This window comes from Macaca thibetana, chromosome 10 (genome assembly GCF_024542745.1).
Source record: "Macaca thibetana thibetana isolate TM-01 chromosome 10, ASM2454274v1, whole genome shotgun sequence".
Taxonomy (NCBI): domain Eukaryota; kingdom Metazoa; phylum Chordata; class Mammalia; order Primates; family Cercopithecidae; genus Macaca; species Macaca thibetana.
Window position 1 is genome coordinate 358,475 of NC_065587.1, and position 15,122 is coordinate 373,596.

General features: G+C 61.4%; 1 protein-coding gene across 18 annotated transcripts in view; it reads right to left on the reverse strand.

Moving 5' to 3' along the window:
• Positions 1-2,112: 2,112 nt before the first annotated feature.
• The window catches only part of PPP6R2 (protein phosphatase 6 regulatory subunit 2), a 100,511-nt gene continuing 87,501 nt past the window's right edge, over positions 2,113-15,122 (reverse strand). For 12 of the 18 annotated variants that reach the window (XM_050745743.1, XM_050745732.1, XM_050745730.1 and 9 more), the window contains 14 exons: positions 13,332-13,541; positions 12,341-12,405; positions 11,237-11,352; positions 9,752-9,837; positions 9,127-9,207; positions 8,632-8,729; positions 8,400-8,457; positions 7,964-8,088; positions 7,491-7,654; positions 6,340-6,499; positions 6,148-6,236; positions 5,175-5,376; positions 2,387-2,638; positions 2,113-2,305 (listed from right to left, as the gene is read on the reverse strand). In XM_050745743.1, coding sequence (XP_050601700.1) covers positions 2,257-2,305; positions 2,387-2,638; positions 5,175-5,376; positions 6,148-6,236; positions 6,340-6,499; positions 7,491-7,654; positions 7,964-8,088; positions 8,400-8,457; positions 8,632-8,729; positions 9,127-9,207; positions 9,752-9,837; positions 11,237-11,352; positions 12,341-12,405; positions 13,332-13,541 — 1,755 coding nt within the window. In that variant the 3' untranslated portion in view covers positions 2,113-2,256. The remainder of the gene's footprint in view (positions 2,306-2,386; positions 2,639-5,174; positions 5,377-6,147; positions 6,237-6,339; positions 6,500-7,490; positions 7,655-7,963; positions 8,089-8,399; positions 8,458-8,631; positions 8,730-9,126; positions 9,208-9,751; positions 9,838-11,236; positions 11,353-12,340; positions 12,406-13,331; positions 13,542-15,122) is intronic. The other 6 variants (XM_050745735.1, XM_050745733.1, XM_050745739.1 and 3 more) reach the window with 3 other exon arrangements.

Below are 15,122 nucleotides of genomic sequence, written 5' to 3' on the forward strand. Positions count from 1 at the left end.
TCAGGGCTGGTCTAGGGGCCGGCACAGCTGGAGAGGAAGCTGCCATCCCTCCCCAGGGGGTGCAGAAGCTGGCATCACGGAGGCTTGGGGGGTGAAAGGGTGGGTGGTCATTTGCCCTCAGGAGGCTGTTTCAAGTCCAGAGGACACTTGAGCTGGACGGCAGCTTCTGGTTAGACCCTCTGAGCTGAAGGGATGGAGGCCAGACCCAGGAGAGGGTACAGCAGGCGCCCAGGGGAATGCGGGTCGACCACATCTGGCCCTCTTCAGGCAGCAGGCGGCACCTGGCAGAGTGAGGGGGCAGTGCCCGTGGGGGATAGACCCTGTTCTTGGGAATTCTGGGGTCTCAGAGGGCCCCGGTCCTTCCCTTTTTGGTGTCACTGTGGCCCCTCACTGCTCTTCCCATTCAAACCTGAGTCCCACCCGGCCCAGGGCTTCGCCTGCTGAGCTGCTGTGTCCTTGCCTGTGGCGAGGCCTGGCCAGGGGTGTGGGAGCAGAAGGTGGGGAGGGGTGTAGGTGCTGCCAAGGCCCAGAGAACATCTGAGAGTGGCACCTGGTGACCTGGCCAGAGGGGTGGTGGGGGACAGGGGACCCAGCGAGAGGCCCTTCTCAGGTGGGAGGTGAGCAGGTGGGGGTGAGGGGAGGGTTCTGGTGATCACTGCAGAGGTGGGGCCTGGTGCTGGCAGGTGGGGGGGGCCAAGACCCTCCCCTGGGGGGACGTTGAAGCCAAGGACAGCGTTGGACACTGTCAGGCCCAGCATGATGCCACCACCTCCCCCACCAAACAGGTGGTGCTGGGACACCGGGGGAGGGGCGGGGAGACGTGGTCGGGCTCACTTGAGCCACTGAAACCAGCCAGGTCTTCCCTCAGGCCAGGCAGATGGAGCCTGACCAAAGTTCCTGGCACCTGGGAAACCCACAGGTCAGAGTAAGGGGAGAAGGGACCCTGCCCTCCCTATTCCACGTTTGTGGGGGGAGAGAACAAATGCCAGGCACAGGGCAGGGGGTGAGAACAAGGCAGAGTGTGTAGCTGGGGCGGAGCCGGCCTCTGGGGAGCTGAGCAGGTCCTCGCCAACCGTGGTGGAAGCAGACCCTTGAGTCATTTTTCAGACGAGCCCCCCGGCAGGGGTTCCCACTCAGTGAGGCCAAGGTGGGGCCCAGGCTTCCGGGAGGGGGAGGGGGAGCTGGCACAGAAGCAAGGCCTGGGGTTGGTGTGTGTGAGCGTCAGGTGAAGTGGCCCCCCCATCCCCCAAACAGGAAAAAGCTCAGTATTTGCTCAGAGATAGAGACCTGCTGTTGTGACGTGGCCTGTTCCACCTCCACCCATTACACGGGGATGATCCTGGGGGATGGGGGGCCACAAAAGAGACGCAGGAGGAGACACTCCCACCCTGGCCGGACTGGGGCTTTGGGGCCGGAAGGTTCACAATACGCGGTTTGTCCGAACGTCACGGCTTTTATTGGGAGTTGGGGGTTTTGGGTGCCCTGTCAGGTGATCAGAACATTAAAAATGGACTCAACGTAAAATAATCTTCTGGACCCTTCTAGGACAACATGGCCATGACCAGTAGTGCTAGAAACCAGTCTTCAAGCCCCCAGTGCCAAGCCATGGCCCCCCACTTGCATACCTGTGGTCTCCCCCTGCCAGGCACCCTATGCTGGGCACAGGGACATCCCTGCCAGGCCCAGAGGGCCTTGTGATTTTAAGGCAGTCAAATCTCACAGCCTGGTTCAGTGCCAGCTCCAAGGGCTACTGGGCAGCTGCAAGGGTCTGAGGCCCTTATGCATTCCTGTGAGTCGGGTGTCCCCAACCCAGGCCCTTGACTCTGCCCTGAGCTTGCAGCTGGATACAAAGTGCAAAAAAGCTTGGCTCCTTCTGTATTCTTTTAAAAAAGTTTCTAAAAACAGCCTCCAAGTCCACGCCCTTCCTGGCCCATCAGGTCCTGGTGGCATCTCAGGGTCCTGCCCCCCACCCCCATCCCGGCTCCTGCAGGCAGACCTTATTGCTGTGCTCCAGGCCTGGGGGGGGCTGAGGTGCCCCTCTGTCCTCCAGCAGGGCACGAGTGACCTGAGAGGCCCACTCAGGCAGAAGAGACGCAAGCTGGGCCGTCCAACTGGTTTCAACTGCCAGCTTTACCAATGCAGCATTTATTTTAAAATTAAATTAAATTAAAAAAAAAAAAGATTGCATCACCAGGTAGTTTTCTCGATTAAGGATGCAGCCTGACCAGGGCGGGCCGTGGCCGGGCGGCAGCAGCATCACACTGGGCCATTTAAGGCAGCTCCTTCCGGCGGGGCATCTCTCTTCCTGCAGGAATGGGGTGGGGTTGGAGCCGTGCGGGCTGCGGGCCCTGTCCGCACCCCCTACCCCCACATTCAACCTGCTCACCCGTCCTTTGTCACTGTCCCCAGGGTGGCCACCATGGCTGGGGCTGTTGTGACTGCCATGATGGGCCCTAGGGGGACCGCCACGGCCACTGCAGAAGAGACTGCTGGGCTGGGTATGGCGGGGCCAGCCTTGCTCAGTGCTGTGGTGATGGCCACAGCAGCCTCGGGGGGCGGAGCCATGGCTGGGGCAGCGGTCACTTCCTTTGGCGCGGGGCAGGCAGGGTCTAACAGCCGGCTGTTGGCACACACGGCCCTGTGTGGCAGACACGGGTTCCGGTTACGGGCACCCCCACCCTCAGTGCCACTCCACCTCATGCCAAAGGACCAGCTGGACAAAAAGGTCCAGGTGGCCTGGAGCACCATCTTTGGCCCCTCCCACTCCTGCCCTCTGTGGGGTGGCCCAGGTTGTGCCCAGCTAGGCAGCTCTGCGGCCCCGAGTTCCAAGTACTGGGACAAGCTGCCTGTCCACGGATGACCTCAAACCTCCTTCCAGGCAGCGCTCAGATCCTGTGCTGAGCCTTACACTGGGCACAGTGTGGGGAAACCGCCGGAGGGATGGGAGGGGAAAGAGGATCCTGCTGGGCATCTAAGGGGCTTGCTCTGGAGGGAGTCAGGCACCCCAAGGCCCAGCCTGGCCACGAGCAGCAGATGAGCCCTCTGGCCTCCTGCAGGGCGAGGACACTGAGTGTCTGACCCAGCGAGGGGCGCTCAGGCCGGGCGGGGGTGCGAGGAGCTCACCTGCAGGCTGGGCCGCCAGGACAGTGCAGGCACAGCTCTAAGTGTCAAGTTTTATGCAGACAGCCCCGTGGAAAAAAGCAACTTACTTTGCACAATGATATTCCCCACTTTTCAGAACAAAGCTTTTTACGGGTTGTTTAGGAAAAGTGGGTAAAGGTTTGTTTTGGTTGACAGTCTCTGACACCCAGGCCGGAGTGCAGCGGTGCGATCTCGGCTCACTGGTTCAAGCGATTCTCCTGCCTCAGCCTTCCGAGTAGCTGGGACTACAGGCGCCCGCCACCACGCCCGGCTAATTTTTGTATTTTTAGTAGAGACGGGTTTCACCATATTGGCCAGACTGGTCTGGAACTCCTGACCTCGTGATCCACCTGCCCCGGCCTCCTAAAGTGCTGGGATTACAGGCGTGAGCTACTGTGCCTGGCTGGGTAAAGACTGTTAAGAATTTCAGTGACTAGGCTGAGTGCGGTCACTGCTCAGCGCAACAGCACAAGACTCCATCTCAAAAACAAAAACACAAACAAAAAATTATTTTCAGTGACTAAACTTTTAAGAAGGAATGAAGCCCACGCAGGAACTCTGTATGACTTTCAACCTGAGGGGCTCTGGCCTGGGCTTCCCAGTGACTTTGGCATCGGGACATCCACTGCTGTGGCGTTGGCCCCGTTTCCCGTGCTGTGCCCCCCACTTGCTGCAGATGCCCTGAGGACAGGGTGGCCAAACAAGGGGAGAAGCTGTGAGCACAGACGGGGCCTGCCGGTCAACAGGGCGGGGAGACCAGCCCGGCGCTGAGCTTGCAGTTTGGCTGGGGGAGATGCCTGGAGCCCCAGTACCACACAGACCTTCCAGGACTGCTGGGGGTCAGCGAGCAGGACCCTCTGAGGTGTCAGACCTGCTCCACATGTGAGGGGAGGGCAGCACAGGGGAGACGCATGCAGGCTGAGGCCCTTCACAACCACGGAGCCAGGAGGGACTGGGATGTACCACCAGGCGACAGGCACCTCGTCCCCTCCTAGAGGAATCCAATCCAAGGACTTCCCCACTGTTGCCTGGACCTACTGGGAGCTCAGGCCCCAGGGCCTTTGCACAGCTGTACCCTTGCCGGGTGCACCCTCGTCCCCCCGTCAAGCCCAGTCCTACCCTCCCCCTTAGGTTTACCTGGCCCTGGCATCTACCCCATCTGTCCTGCCCTCCTGCTAATCTCCCACCCCCTGACCCCAGAGGCCAGAGAGGTATCTGTTCACTGAAGAATGCCAGGGACCTTCTTCCTGTGGAGGGATGGATGGGGTTCAGCTTGCTGGAGGGGCCGGCCAGACGCCAGCCTCCTCACAGGGAGTGCCTCCCTCTCCACTCTCTCCCCAGGAATGGCTCTTGGGGGCTCAAGGGAGCCTGGGCCTCTGCCCACCTGCAAGCTGCCTCCAACTCTCAGGGTCTGGACCCCCCAAATGCAGTCCTGAGGCCCCCGCCCCCATTCTACTGTCCTGCTTCTGAGGCGTCTGGGAATCACAGGCCTCCCGTGGAAGGGGCGCAGCGGGCGAGGTCTGTGTGAGCTCCACAGATGCCCGCTCGCCTGCCGGACTTAAAGTCTGTGCCCCTCCCTGACCACCAGGGTACCCAGATCCCAGGCGGCTCAGCCAGGCCCAGAGCCCCAAGAGCTGGGCTGTTCTCTCCAACCGGGATCTGGGGTAGGGGCTGCTCCCCCACGTCCCTGGAGGACTGTCTGGGACACCCAGGCCCTGTCTTCTTGTCTTAACCACTCACAACGGAGAACACAGATGTTCTGTCCAAGAAACGAGCCCCACCCTCCTCCCATCCGGCTCCACTTAATGTGCAGCATCACCCTGAGCATCACCCCCCGAGCCAGCCTCTGAGGGTCACAGGCACCACCACCCCGAGCCAGCCTCTGAGGGCCACAGGGCCATGGGGGAAGCAGTGTGGGGAAGACTCTGGCCTGGCCTCGGCCTGCTCTGGGGGGAGCTGAGACCTGGGGACAGCCTGGAAGCCACACCCTTTGCACTTGGGCAGGCCCGCCCCGCTCCCCACGCCCCACACACCTGCCGACAGCCTCCTCTGTCCTGGCCCCTGTGGGCCGCGGGGGGGCCTCCCGGCCAGGACTCCTGCTCACGGCATCCACGGCACTCGCTGCCTTCTGGTAGTCCTCGCTGTCGGAGCCCCCAGAGGAGCTGCTGTCAGAGGCCAGCAGGGGGGCCTTCCTGGTGACACATACGTTCCAGGCACATGGAGAAGCTGGGCTGACTGCAAAGGAGGAGGCCTGTGCTGTCCAGTGAGGCAGGAGGGGCCACAGGGCACGGCCACCCTGGCCATAGGGCCCCCATACATGTGGCCTCTCACATGCAGCCTGTTGCCTGCACACGTGTGCCTGTGTGAGAGCCGCATGATGAGGCAGACAGGCTCACGCACCTGCCATGGGGTCTCCACACAAGCAACCCTGTTGCCTCCCCCATGATACAGGGCAACACGCCTTGGTCTCACAGGAGGACACAGGCTCAGGGAGGGGCCCGCTCCGCCTCATATGGTCCTGCCACAGCTCCTTCAAGCACCTGGGACACCAGTGTTGGCAGCCAGCTGTCACTCTCCTGGAGCTCTCAGCCTTATCTGGGGCAGCTTCTGAGCCTGACTAGGGGGCTGGGGGCCAGGGGCTCTGATCAGGCCCCAGAACGGCTTCCTGCCAGCACCCCACCCACATACATCTCAATACTGGGGTCCCGGGGCTGCTCGCCGGAACTCGGGCTGCAGGCCTGGGCTGTGCCACCTACTCAGACCGGACTCTGGGCCAGCCCGATGGCCTTGCTGCCTCCCCCTGGGGGCCTCCCCATCTACACGTGGCTGCTCCAGTCCCACTGCTGTATCAAACCCCAACGTCACCAGAGGCCCAGCAGCATGCGGGGCCCTGGCCACCACCTCCCACTGCCCCCAAGGAGGGCGGCCAGCTGGCCTCAGGCCTTAAACTGGGCAAGGCTGGGCCTCTGCAGGAGCCTGGGTGCTGCCTGCACTACTCCTACTCACAGGCTTTCTCAGGGCCTTGGCTCCGGCTGCCCTCAGCCCGGCTGCGTTCTGTGTCCACTGGAGAGCTGCACCTGGGCCCTGACTCGGAGCTGCAGGCAAGCACGAGGACAGGGTCAGTCCCGGGGGACGGGCGCCTCCTGACCCTGACGGGCACTTCCTGGCACGGCCCCCTCCTGCCAGCGCATTTGTTACCAGCAGAAGGGCTGGAAGTCGGTGAACTTGGCCCAGCCTTTCTCCTCTGGAGCTGAGGTGCCAGCTGCCCACACACTGGCACCCACGTCCCTCACCACTCCTGGGGCTGTGGGTGTCGAGTTCGCTGGCTCATCAAACACTGCCGTCCACATGGCGCCTGCTGGGGGAGACACGGGTCAGGTGTGGGCAGGCCTGCCTGGGGTGCTGCAGGCAAAGGGAAGGCAGCACCCCCACCCCAGGGGCCCCACAGAGGTTGACAGGAACATGGAGCTGATCCAGGAGGGAGGGCTGGGCAGTGCGCATCAGCCCCTCAGAGAGCAACGGGGCAGCTTGAGGGTCCTGACAAGCTGCCAACACCTATGGGGCATGTGACCCGAGGCTCAGGGAGGCGCCTGAGGGGCCCCAGGCCTCCAGCAGGGCTGAACTGACCGTGGAGGTGACACCACTGCCCTGCCCTAGCCAGGAACGCAACCGACAGAGACGGCAGCTCACCGAGCACCACTGGCCCCTCCCTGGCCTCGAGGATGGGGTGCCTCCCTCCTATCTGGGATGTTCGTGCTTCCCCAGGGTGTCACCCTTGCTCCGTCAGCCTCAGCTAAGAGCTCAGCACCTCCTAACAGAGATTCCTGTCCCCCTGCAAAGTCCTGAGTGCCGCACAGATTCCGGTCCCCCCCGCCCAAAGTCCTGAGTGCCGCAGATTCCTGTCCCCCCCGCCCACAGTCCTGAGTGCCTCAGTGCTGCCTCCAGGGCAGGGGTAAGGAGAGGGGTCTTATCAGCCATGCGGCCTGTGAGGTGGACCAGCTCCTGCCACAGACGTAGGCTGTGAGGGTGGCGGCCGGCCTGAGCTGCTGTGCTGGGGAGGGCGTCAGGCCCTTGCCCAATTTTGTGGGGGCCGGGTGGACGATGAAGACTAGGTGGACACCACCCACCAGCCTTGGCAACATGGCTGAGTGACCACAATCAAGAGGCAGGGCCAGGAGACCACCTTGTGCCGGGCACAGGGCAGCACAGACCCCTACTCAGGATGGCTGGGAAAGAGCTGGGGATGCAGGCTCCAGGCCACAGTGAGCCCCAAATGAAGCTTCCACAACACCCAGGCCAGGGTACCATGTCCTATCCCCAACACCCACAGCCCCGGCCCCCAGCGCCACCTTCTGAGTCACCCTCCACAGTGGGGGCTTCCTTCTTCCCAGGGGCCGGGGGGGCACCTGCCCCAGGTGCATCTCCGTGTGCTTCTGAGCTCGCCTTCCCGTCCTGGCCTCCGTGCTCTGGGCCATTCTTTGAGCAGCTGTCTGAAGCATGGGGGGCTCCAAACCTGGGGGAGACTCAGAGTCAGATGCCTGGTGGCCCAGGATGGACGCCTAAGGTTGAGGGTTAGTGACGGCCCCAGGCTCGGGGCTGAGAGTGAGCACAGATCATCTCGAGAGAGGAGCAGGAGTGGCTCTAGGCCTCAGCTCCGGGCTCCTCAGGGTCACCCGCTGCGTTGGGCCCCAGAACTTGCAGGACAGGTGAGCCTGCTCTGCGAGCCAGAGTTAACAAGCAGCAGGGCGTCGGGGCGTCTGACGGGTGTTCTGGTGGCTGCACCTCCTCGGCAGAGGCTCTGGGGGATGGGCGGGCCCCGCACCTGGCTCTGGCCATCACCCGGGTGGCACAGCGAGTGTCACTGTCCTCCCAGATGTCCTCGTCCTCATCGTCATCAAAGGGCTGGATGCGGTCGCTGCAGCAGGCCTCAAACAGAGCTGCGCTGGGCTGCCGAGTAAAACGCCAAGGTCAGTTTCCAGAGGGTCTGGGGGAGACAGGAGGTGCTCTCCCCAAAGGGCTCCCAGAGGGACTTAGTTCAGGATGTGGGAGCCCCGGGCTGGAGGGCAGGATGGGGAGGGGCAAGGAAAGCGACTGTTCCGAGCTCCACAGAGGGGCCTCCCCCAGCCCCACCACACAGGCCCACGGCAGACCACAGGCCCATGGCAGACCGAGCCATGGGCGCGGCCTGAGCTGCCTGGGAAAAGGGTGCCCGCACGCCACACAGCCCCGCACAGTGCCACACAGCCCCGCTGGCTCACACTGTCCTCGTCAGCGTCGATGTTGAAGTTAATCTCTGCAATCCTGTCAAACGGGGCACTGCAAGAGCAAGGAGGGTGGTCTCAGCGCTCCTGCCCCCTCACTGCTCATCTGGGGCCGCAGTTCTCCCCCCCTGGTGCTCACTAGGGACATCAGGCCGCACTCCTGGCAAGGCCTCAGGGAGCTGCCCCCGTGGGACCCCAGCATCGAGGACGGGCGTCCAAGCAGACTCACTTGATGTTGTCGTCCTGGTCTGCAAACTCCTCATCATTGAAGCCAAACTGATCCACGAAGCTGGCTGCCATCTGCTGGATCTGGTAGTCAGAGAAGGCCTGGGAGGGAGGGAGGCAGGGACACCAGTCATGGAGCAGCCTCAGGCCTGGAGGCTGTTCTTTGGAACCACAGGCTCTCTAGTTGTTCAGGAGCTTCTCCTCCAGCAAAAGCCGGCAGTAAACTCTGACCGTTCAGGGCTCACGATTCTACCGAAACTCAGGCTGCGCGCCCGCTGCGGTCACATCTGAGATACGCCCCATATTCTGACTTTGGAGTCCATCTGCTGTGTTCTCAGCGCTCTCATCAAGGTGGAGTGACTTTGGGGTTCTCCCCTCAGACCCACCCCGCCCCATACGTGCTCGGAGACGAGCCCCCTCTCCCCTTTGCTAGTGAGATGCCATCAGACTCGTCTGGAGGACCAAGCGCAGCGCACACAGGTGCCGGCCACGCCCTCACCTGCTGAAGGGACAGCTCGTTAGGGAAAGCACCCTCAATGTCCTCGTCCTCACTCGAGGAGTGAAGGTGGTGAGTGCTCACCTAAAACACAGGCCAGATGGGGTGGGCGTGTGAGCCAGCCCAGCGCCCCAGATCCCACCCAGCCCAGCGCCCAGGACCCTGCCCAGCCCAGGGCTCCCAGACCCCGCCCAGCACGTCACTCGTCAGATCTCTGGGCCCCAGAGGCCGTGTTGTGTAAGGTGCCCAGGTGAGGCCAAGGCCCCGTGACGGCCCAACCTCCATGTGCAGGGGGCAGGTTGTGGGTCTCAGGCAAAAGGAGCCCTCTGCCAATAAGCTACAGCTCCTGGAGTGGGAGGGAAGGGAACTGAGGCCAACACCGGCTCTGCACAGAGGTCCTCAGAGACCCAGCCCTGGTGTGGCACAGGACAGGGTCTCTGTTATGGACACCAGCCCAGAGGACACACTGCACACTTGCGGGCTACGCAGGGGCGCCGCGTGCAACAGGAGCAGGCAGGTGTGCGGCCCTTGTGCCTCCCTTGGCCTCTGCCTCAGGGCAAAGGCAGGAGCGTCGGACGGCGTCCCAGCACCGTGCACATGCCGAGGGGGCAGCCTCGAGCCTCCTCACCAGGTCCACAGTGTTCCTGCGGTTCGTCTCCGTCAGTGTCTCCTCCACGAAGCTCTCCCAGCGGCCACGGCAATCCGCAGGGAGCCCTGCAAGGGAAGTGCTGCCTGGTGAGCCCTGGGAGACCCCGTGCAGATGGCGCAAGGCACCCAGGAGCTACAGCAGGTGCATCGTGGGTCCAGGAGGATGGGGCGCTGCTACCGCGGTCAGTCCGTCTGAGGGCCTGAAGCACGGGCTTTGCTGGATGGGAAGGAGGCAGCACAGCCGCGTGTCTGGAGGGACCTGGGGCCACACTGAGATTGAGGTGCAGCAACTGTGGGCAGTGTGGTGGGTACATCTGCTCCTACCGAGACCCCAATGGGCATCCAAGTTCCAAGTCTGTTGGTGCGGAAGCCCACGGTGAGGAACTCCCAGAAATGAGAAGCCGCGGAACAGAATCTAAGAAAGCAGCCAGCCTCCTCCTCCCGGCCCCACGCCGGCCTCCTCCTCCCGGCCCCACGCCGGCCTCCTCCTCCCCGCCCCACGCCGGCCTCCTCCTCCCGGCCCCACGCCGGCCTCCTCCTCCCCGCCCCACGCCGGCCTCCTCCTCCCGGCCTCACAGGCCCAAACTCAGCAGCAGCCCACAGGCCGGGGCACGTGTCCTGTCTGTTTTTCCGGGGAGGTCAGAGCCCTGGAAGGACTCACATCTGGAGATCGTGTGGGATGACCCAAGGGCTTCCTGCTTGCCCCTCGCCTCCCTAAACTGCCTCTGCCCCGGGGAGCCGTCCCTGGCCTCGACCTCTACCCATGTGCTTTGCCCTCCAGGATGTGGGGAAGCTCCTCCTGCCCTTTTATTATTTATGACGGCAGCCGGTGGGCCTGACCTCGCCAGGGCCTAATGGAGCCCAACCCAGGAGACCCCTCACTATGGTCCTGGGGTGCAGGGAGGACTATCCAGAGCTTCTTCACCTTACACAGGTATAGGGAGGAGGGGCCACAGCTGGGCCCGCCTCTGCCACACATGTGCTGTGCCTGTGCCCATCTAACCCACTGTGTTCTTAAGAAACAGGCTGCTACCTGCTCTCCTGAGACTTGTGCTAGGAAGTCTCACACCTGAGTGAGAATGAGACTCTCCAATCACCTGAGTGCAGAGCACACGGCCAGGACAGCCCAGCCAGGCAGGGCTCCATCAGATGCAAGGAGCCTGGCGGTGCTAATGGCTTCTGAGCACCAGCTCCGGAGTCACCAACTGCCCCGGCAGGACTGTCTCTTGTGCCACATGCTGACGCCTGGCAGGGTCTCCACAGTCCGCCCAACAGAACTGACACATGAGACCCAGGCCCCCCGAGGAGATATCTGATGTGTGAAGTGAGAGCACAGAGGTGGCGGCGGGGTCTCTCACTGTCAGTGCAGTCAGCACCTGCTGACGGGCAGAGGGCAGCCTCAGGCGGCAGCTCCTTTGGGGCCCCGGTGCCCATGACCAGCAGGATGACCGGGTTGGGGGCTCACCTCGGATGACCTCGCTGATGTGCGTCTGCACAGGGCCCCGCTCCAGGTTCTGTACCACCGCGTTGGCGATCCGCGTGAGGTGGCCCATGTTCCCACGTCTCATGCCACCCGCTGCCCTGAAAGCAACAGGCACCATCAGGGCGGCCTCCTAGTCCTGACCTTGCCAGACCCACGACCCAGAGAACCAAGTGGCAGAGGCCTCCAGGTTCACTTCCAGAGCAAGTGCCTGGCCTCTGCCCAGCGCTCGCGCCCCTGGCCCTGCCTCCAGGACACTTCTGTTTGAGCAGCACCTGCCACATGCAGAGGCTCACCCCAACCTCACCACCAAAAGTGCCCTGAGACAGACGAGGAGACAGACACTGCTCTCACCCCATTTTACAGACAGGGAAATGGAGGCAGAAAGGCCGTGGCATGGCCTAAGCCCTGCTGGTGGCAGCAGTGGCACAGGAGGTGAGCGCACCCTGTCAGCTACAAAGCTCAGGCTCAGCACCCTGCAGGGAGGGGCGGGCAGGACCTCCATGCTGTGCAGCCCAGCTCAGCCTCTGCTTCCCCACAGCTGCACTCAGACCCCTCCCAGCTTCCGTGAGTCCCTCCTCACATCGCCCAGAGCCAGAAAGCTCCCAGCAGGACAACCAATGGGTGGAGATGGCTCTGGGCCCAGGACAATAAGCAAGACATGTGTTCTGACCAGAGGGAGCACCCATTAAGCAGCAGACACGGAAAGACCAAAATAATGTGTCCCCGTGTGTGAGTGCTGACGGAGGGCCTGAGTTCTTGGGGAAGATCAGGAATGGACAGGGGACCCGCAAGAGTTTGGCAAAGCCTAGGCAAACCAGGTTGGGCGGGGGCCAGAGCAGGTGCCTGGTGGGGACGGGACCGCTTCCTGTCAGCTCCCCGTGTCCCCTCCCCAAGTAGTATTTGCAGCTGTCCACCCAGTAGGAGGGCCCCTTGCACGGCAGCCCCAGAGTGTGGGGCCGCATCGCACACCCGACACTCCGCCCGATCCTGCAGTCCTGCACGCAGTGCCGCCAGGGCTTGAGTGAGGTGCGTCTCTGCATCCCTGACTGGCCAGGCTGGGTCCCTCCATGTCCGAGTGGCTCTTACTGTGTGTGGTCATTGGCTTCCCAGGCCTCCAGGATCCTCTGCACCAGGCAGCACTTCTGGAACAGCTGGTGGGTGGGGTGGGGGGCAGAGCGAGTCAGGGTCTGAAGGAGGCATGCACCCCTCCACCCATCCCTGGACTGCGCAGGGCTGGCTGGCGGCCACCACGTCTGTGTGGACTTTGCAGGCCCTTAACTGCTGCACACGCACAGCCTCAGCCTCCGTGGTCCTCACCAAACACCAGAGGAGGGTGCTATTCAGCAGCTCATACTGCTGAGCGCCCTGAAGATGAAGCCTGAGAAAAGGACCCTCTCCCTTCTCCTCTGACTCCTGGAATTGCCCCCTGACCCTTGCCTTCCCCTGGGCCTTCTCCCCGTCTCTCAATTGCCCCCGACTTCGGTCACTCTCCTACCTTCTTCCTCCGTGTCCAGAGGGAACAATAGGGCTGTTTGTCCTCAGCACTTTCTCTCACCTCCAGGCCCTGACACAGATCACTTCTTGTACCTGAGATGTTTGTCCTGGGCTCCACCTCACACTACGATATACCCGTGGCCCTGCTATCTGGGTGACGGTCCCTGGTTGGCCTGCAGATCCCTCAACACCCTCTCCCCACCATGCGGTTCCCATCACTGACACTGCTGGCCCCTGGGCATTTATTCCTCATCACTGACACTGCTGCCCCCTGGGCATTTATTCTCCGGGCCTCCAGGTGGAGGCCAGACTGGACTCATCTTATCCAGTGCTAACCCCTGCCAGGCCTGCACACAGAAGGCACCAGTGCCCTGCTGAAAGCAGGTGGCAATGAGACCTGCAAGCCCCACTCAAGCCCAAAGCCCACTGTCTCCGAGCCTCTGACCGACACCTGGGGACCCTTTTCCAAGCCCTGCCCCCGTGTCAGCTGCACAGCAAGGTCCGGCACACGTCAGCGCTGACGTGGACGCGGTCTGAGTGGGGCGCAGCTGGCGCTGATAAGCTGGATGCTGCTTGGACTCACGTGGGTCACCATTGTGTTGTCAGGGAGGCTGGCAGGAGGCTGGGGGGTCTCCAGGCTCCGGTTCCCGTTCTCATGCAGAGGCTCCGCCCTGCTCTCGGACCCGCTGGCTTCTGTCCTATCCTCGCGGGCAGCGTGGGAGAGAATAGCGGCTATGCAGAGTTCCACTTGGAAGTGCAGAAAGTTATTCCAGGTGTACTTAAAGAACAAGTCCTGGGTAAAGAGGACAGAAGACAGTTCTTAGGTCGGTTTTCTCCTGCCGGCTACACCACAAAGGGGAGGGAAACCCTTCCTAAAGGTGGCGTCCTAACTCCTCACGAGTAGTCTCTGGGCAGCCAGGAAGGAGTTTTAGGCGTTTTCCTGTGGCTCATCTCTCTGTTAAGGAGCTTCTTCAAATTCAAATAGCCACGGGCACTTCCGTCTCCTGCCTGTGGTAGCCACGGGCACGTCTGTCTCCTGCCTGTGGGTGTCCATCGGTCTCTGCTCCGATCTGAGTCATCACCTTCTTTCTACTTTCTGCGGGTTTATTTCTTTTTTTTTTTTTTTTTTTTGAGATGGAGTCTTGCTCTATTCCCAGGCTGGAGTGCAGTGGCGCGATCTCGGCTCACTGCAATCTCCACCTCCTGGGTTCAAGTGATTCTCCTGCCTCAGCCTCCCGAGTAGCTGGGATTACAGGTGCCCGCCACCATGTCCAGCTAATTTTTCTATTTTTAGTAGAGACAGGGTTTTGCCATGTTGGTCAGGCTGGTCTTGAACTTCCAACCTCAGGTGATTTGCCCGCCTCAGCCTCCCAAAGTGCTGGGATGACAGGCATGAGCTTCTTTTGTCCTTAAGTTGGAAGCTTAACTCATTAATTTGCAGCCTTTCTTCTTTTCCAGTCTGTCTTTAAAGGCTACATTTCCCCGTATACAATCAACTTTAACTACATTCTACACATTTTGCTGAGTAGTATTTTTATTCTTCTTCAGTTCTAAGTATGTGAAAAGTTCCTTTATGATTCTGCCTTTCTTGTGAGTTACCGGAAGTGTGTTAGACTCTCGAGCACATGAGGATTCCACCCAGGATGGGCAGGCGTGTGCACATCGTCCACCACACAAACATGAGACTGGGAGGGGCATATCCAGACACCCCTTAAGGGAGCCCAGACCTAAGCAGCATGGGCTGAAGCCCAGAGGAGGCTCTGGCCACCTAGGCACTCCCCTGGGGACAGAGGTGGCAGAGCGAGGACAGCTGCTGTCTCTCACCTCCCATGTAGCCCCTTCCAGACGAGGACAGAGAGGGGGACATAGGTCTGACCCACTCACCCCCCACTGTTGCCTCTTACATTCCAGGGGCCACGGCAGCCTGTGTCCCAGACCCTCTTCCGCCTCCATGGAGGAGGAGGAGGACTGTGTGGGGAGGGGAATGGGGGGAGGTATATATTCCACACCAGGATTCGAGCTTGAGCCCCTGGTTCCACACAGTAGGGTTGGAGCTAGAGAAAGGCGGGAGGCTCATTTGCTTCATGTTCTTCTCCACAGGAACACGCTCCTAAATCTCAGCTTCACCTTCTCTGCCCACGTGACCTTGAGCAACTCTGGAGAAGGCTTGACTGTGTTACCTCATCTATAACATGGGGTCAGACCTACCTCTCAAGAAAGAAAAGCCCAGACAAGATGACTTTGCTGGGAAGTTCTACCGAACATTTATTTTGCTGCCGCTTGTTTTTCATGTCCTGGCGATGAGTTCTACCACACGTTTAAAGAAGAACTAACACCAATCCTTCTCAAACTCTTCAAACACACTGAAGAGGAG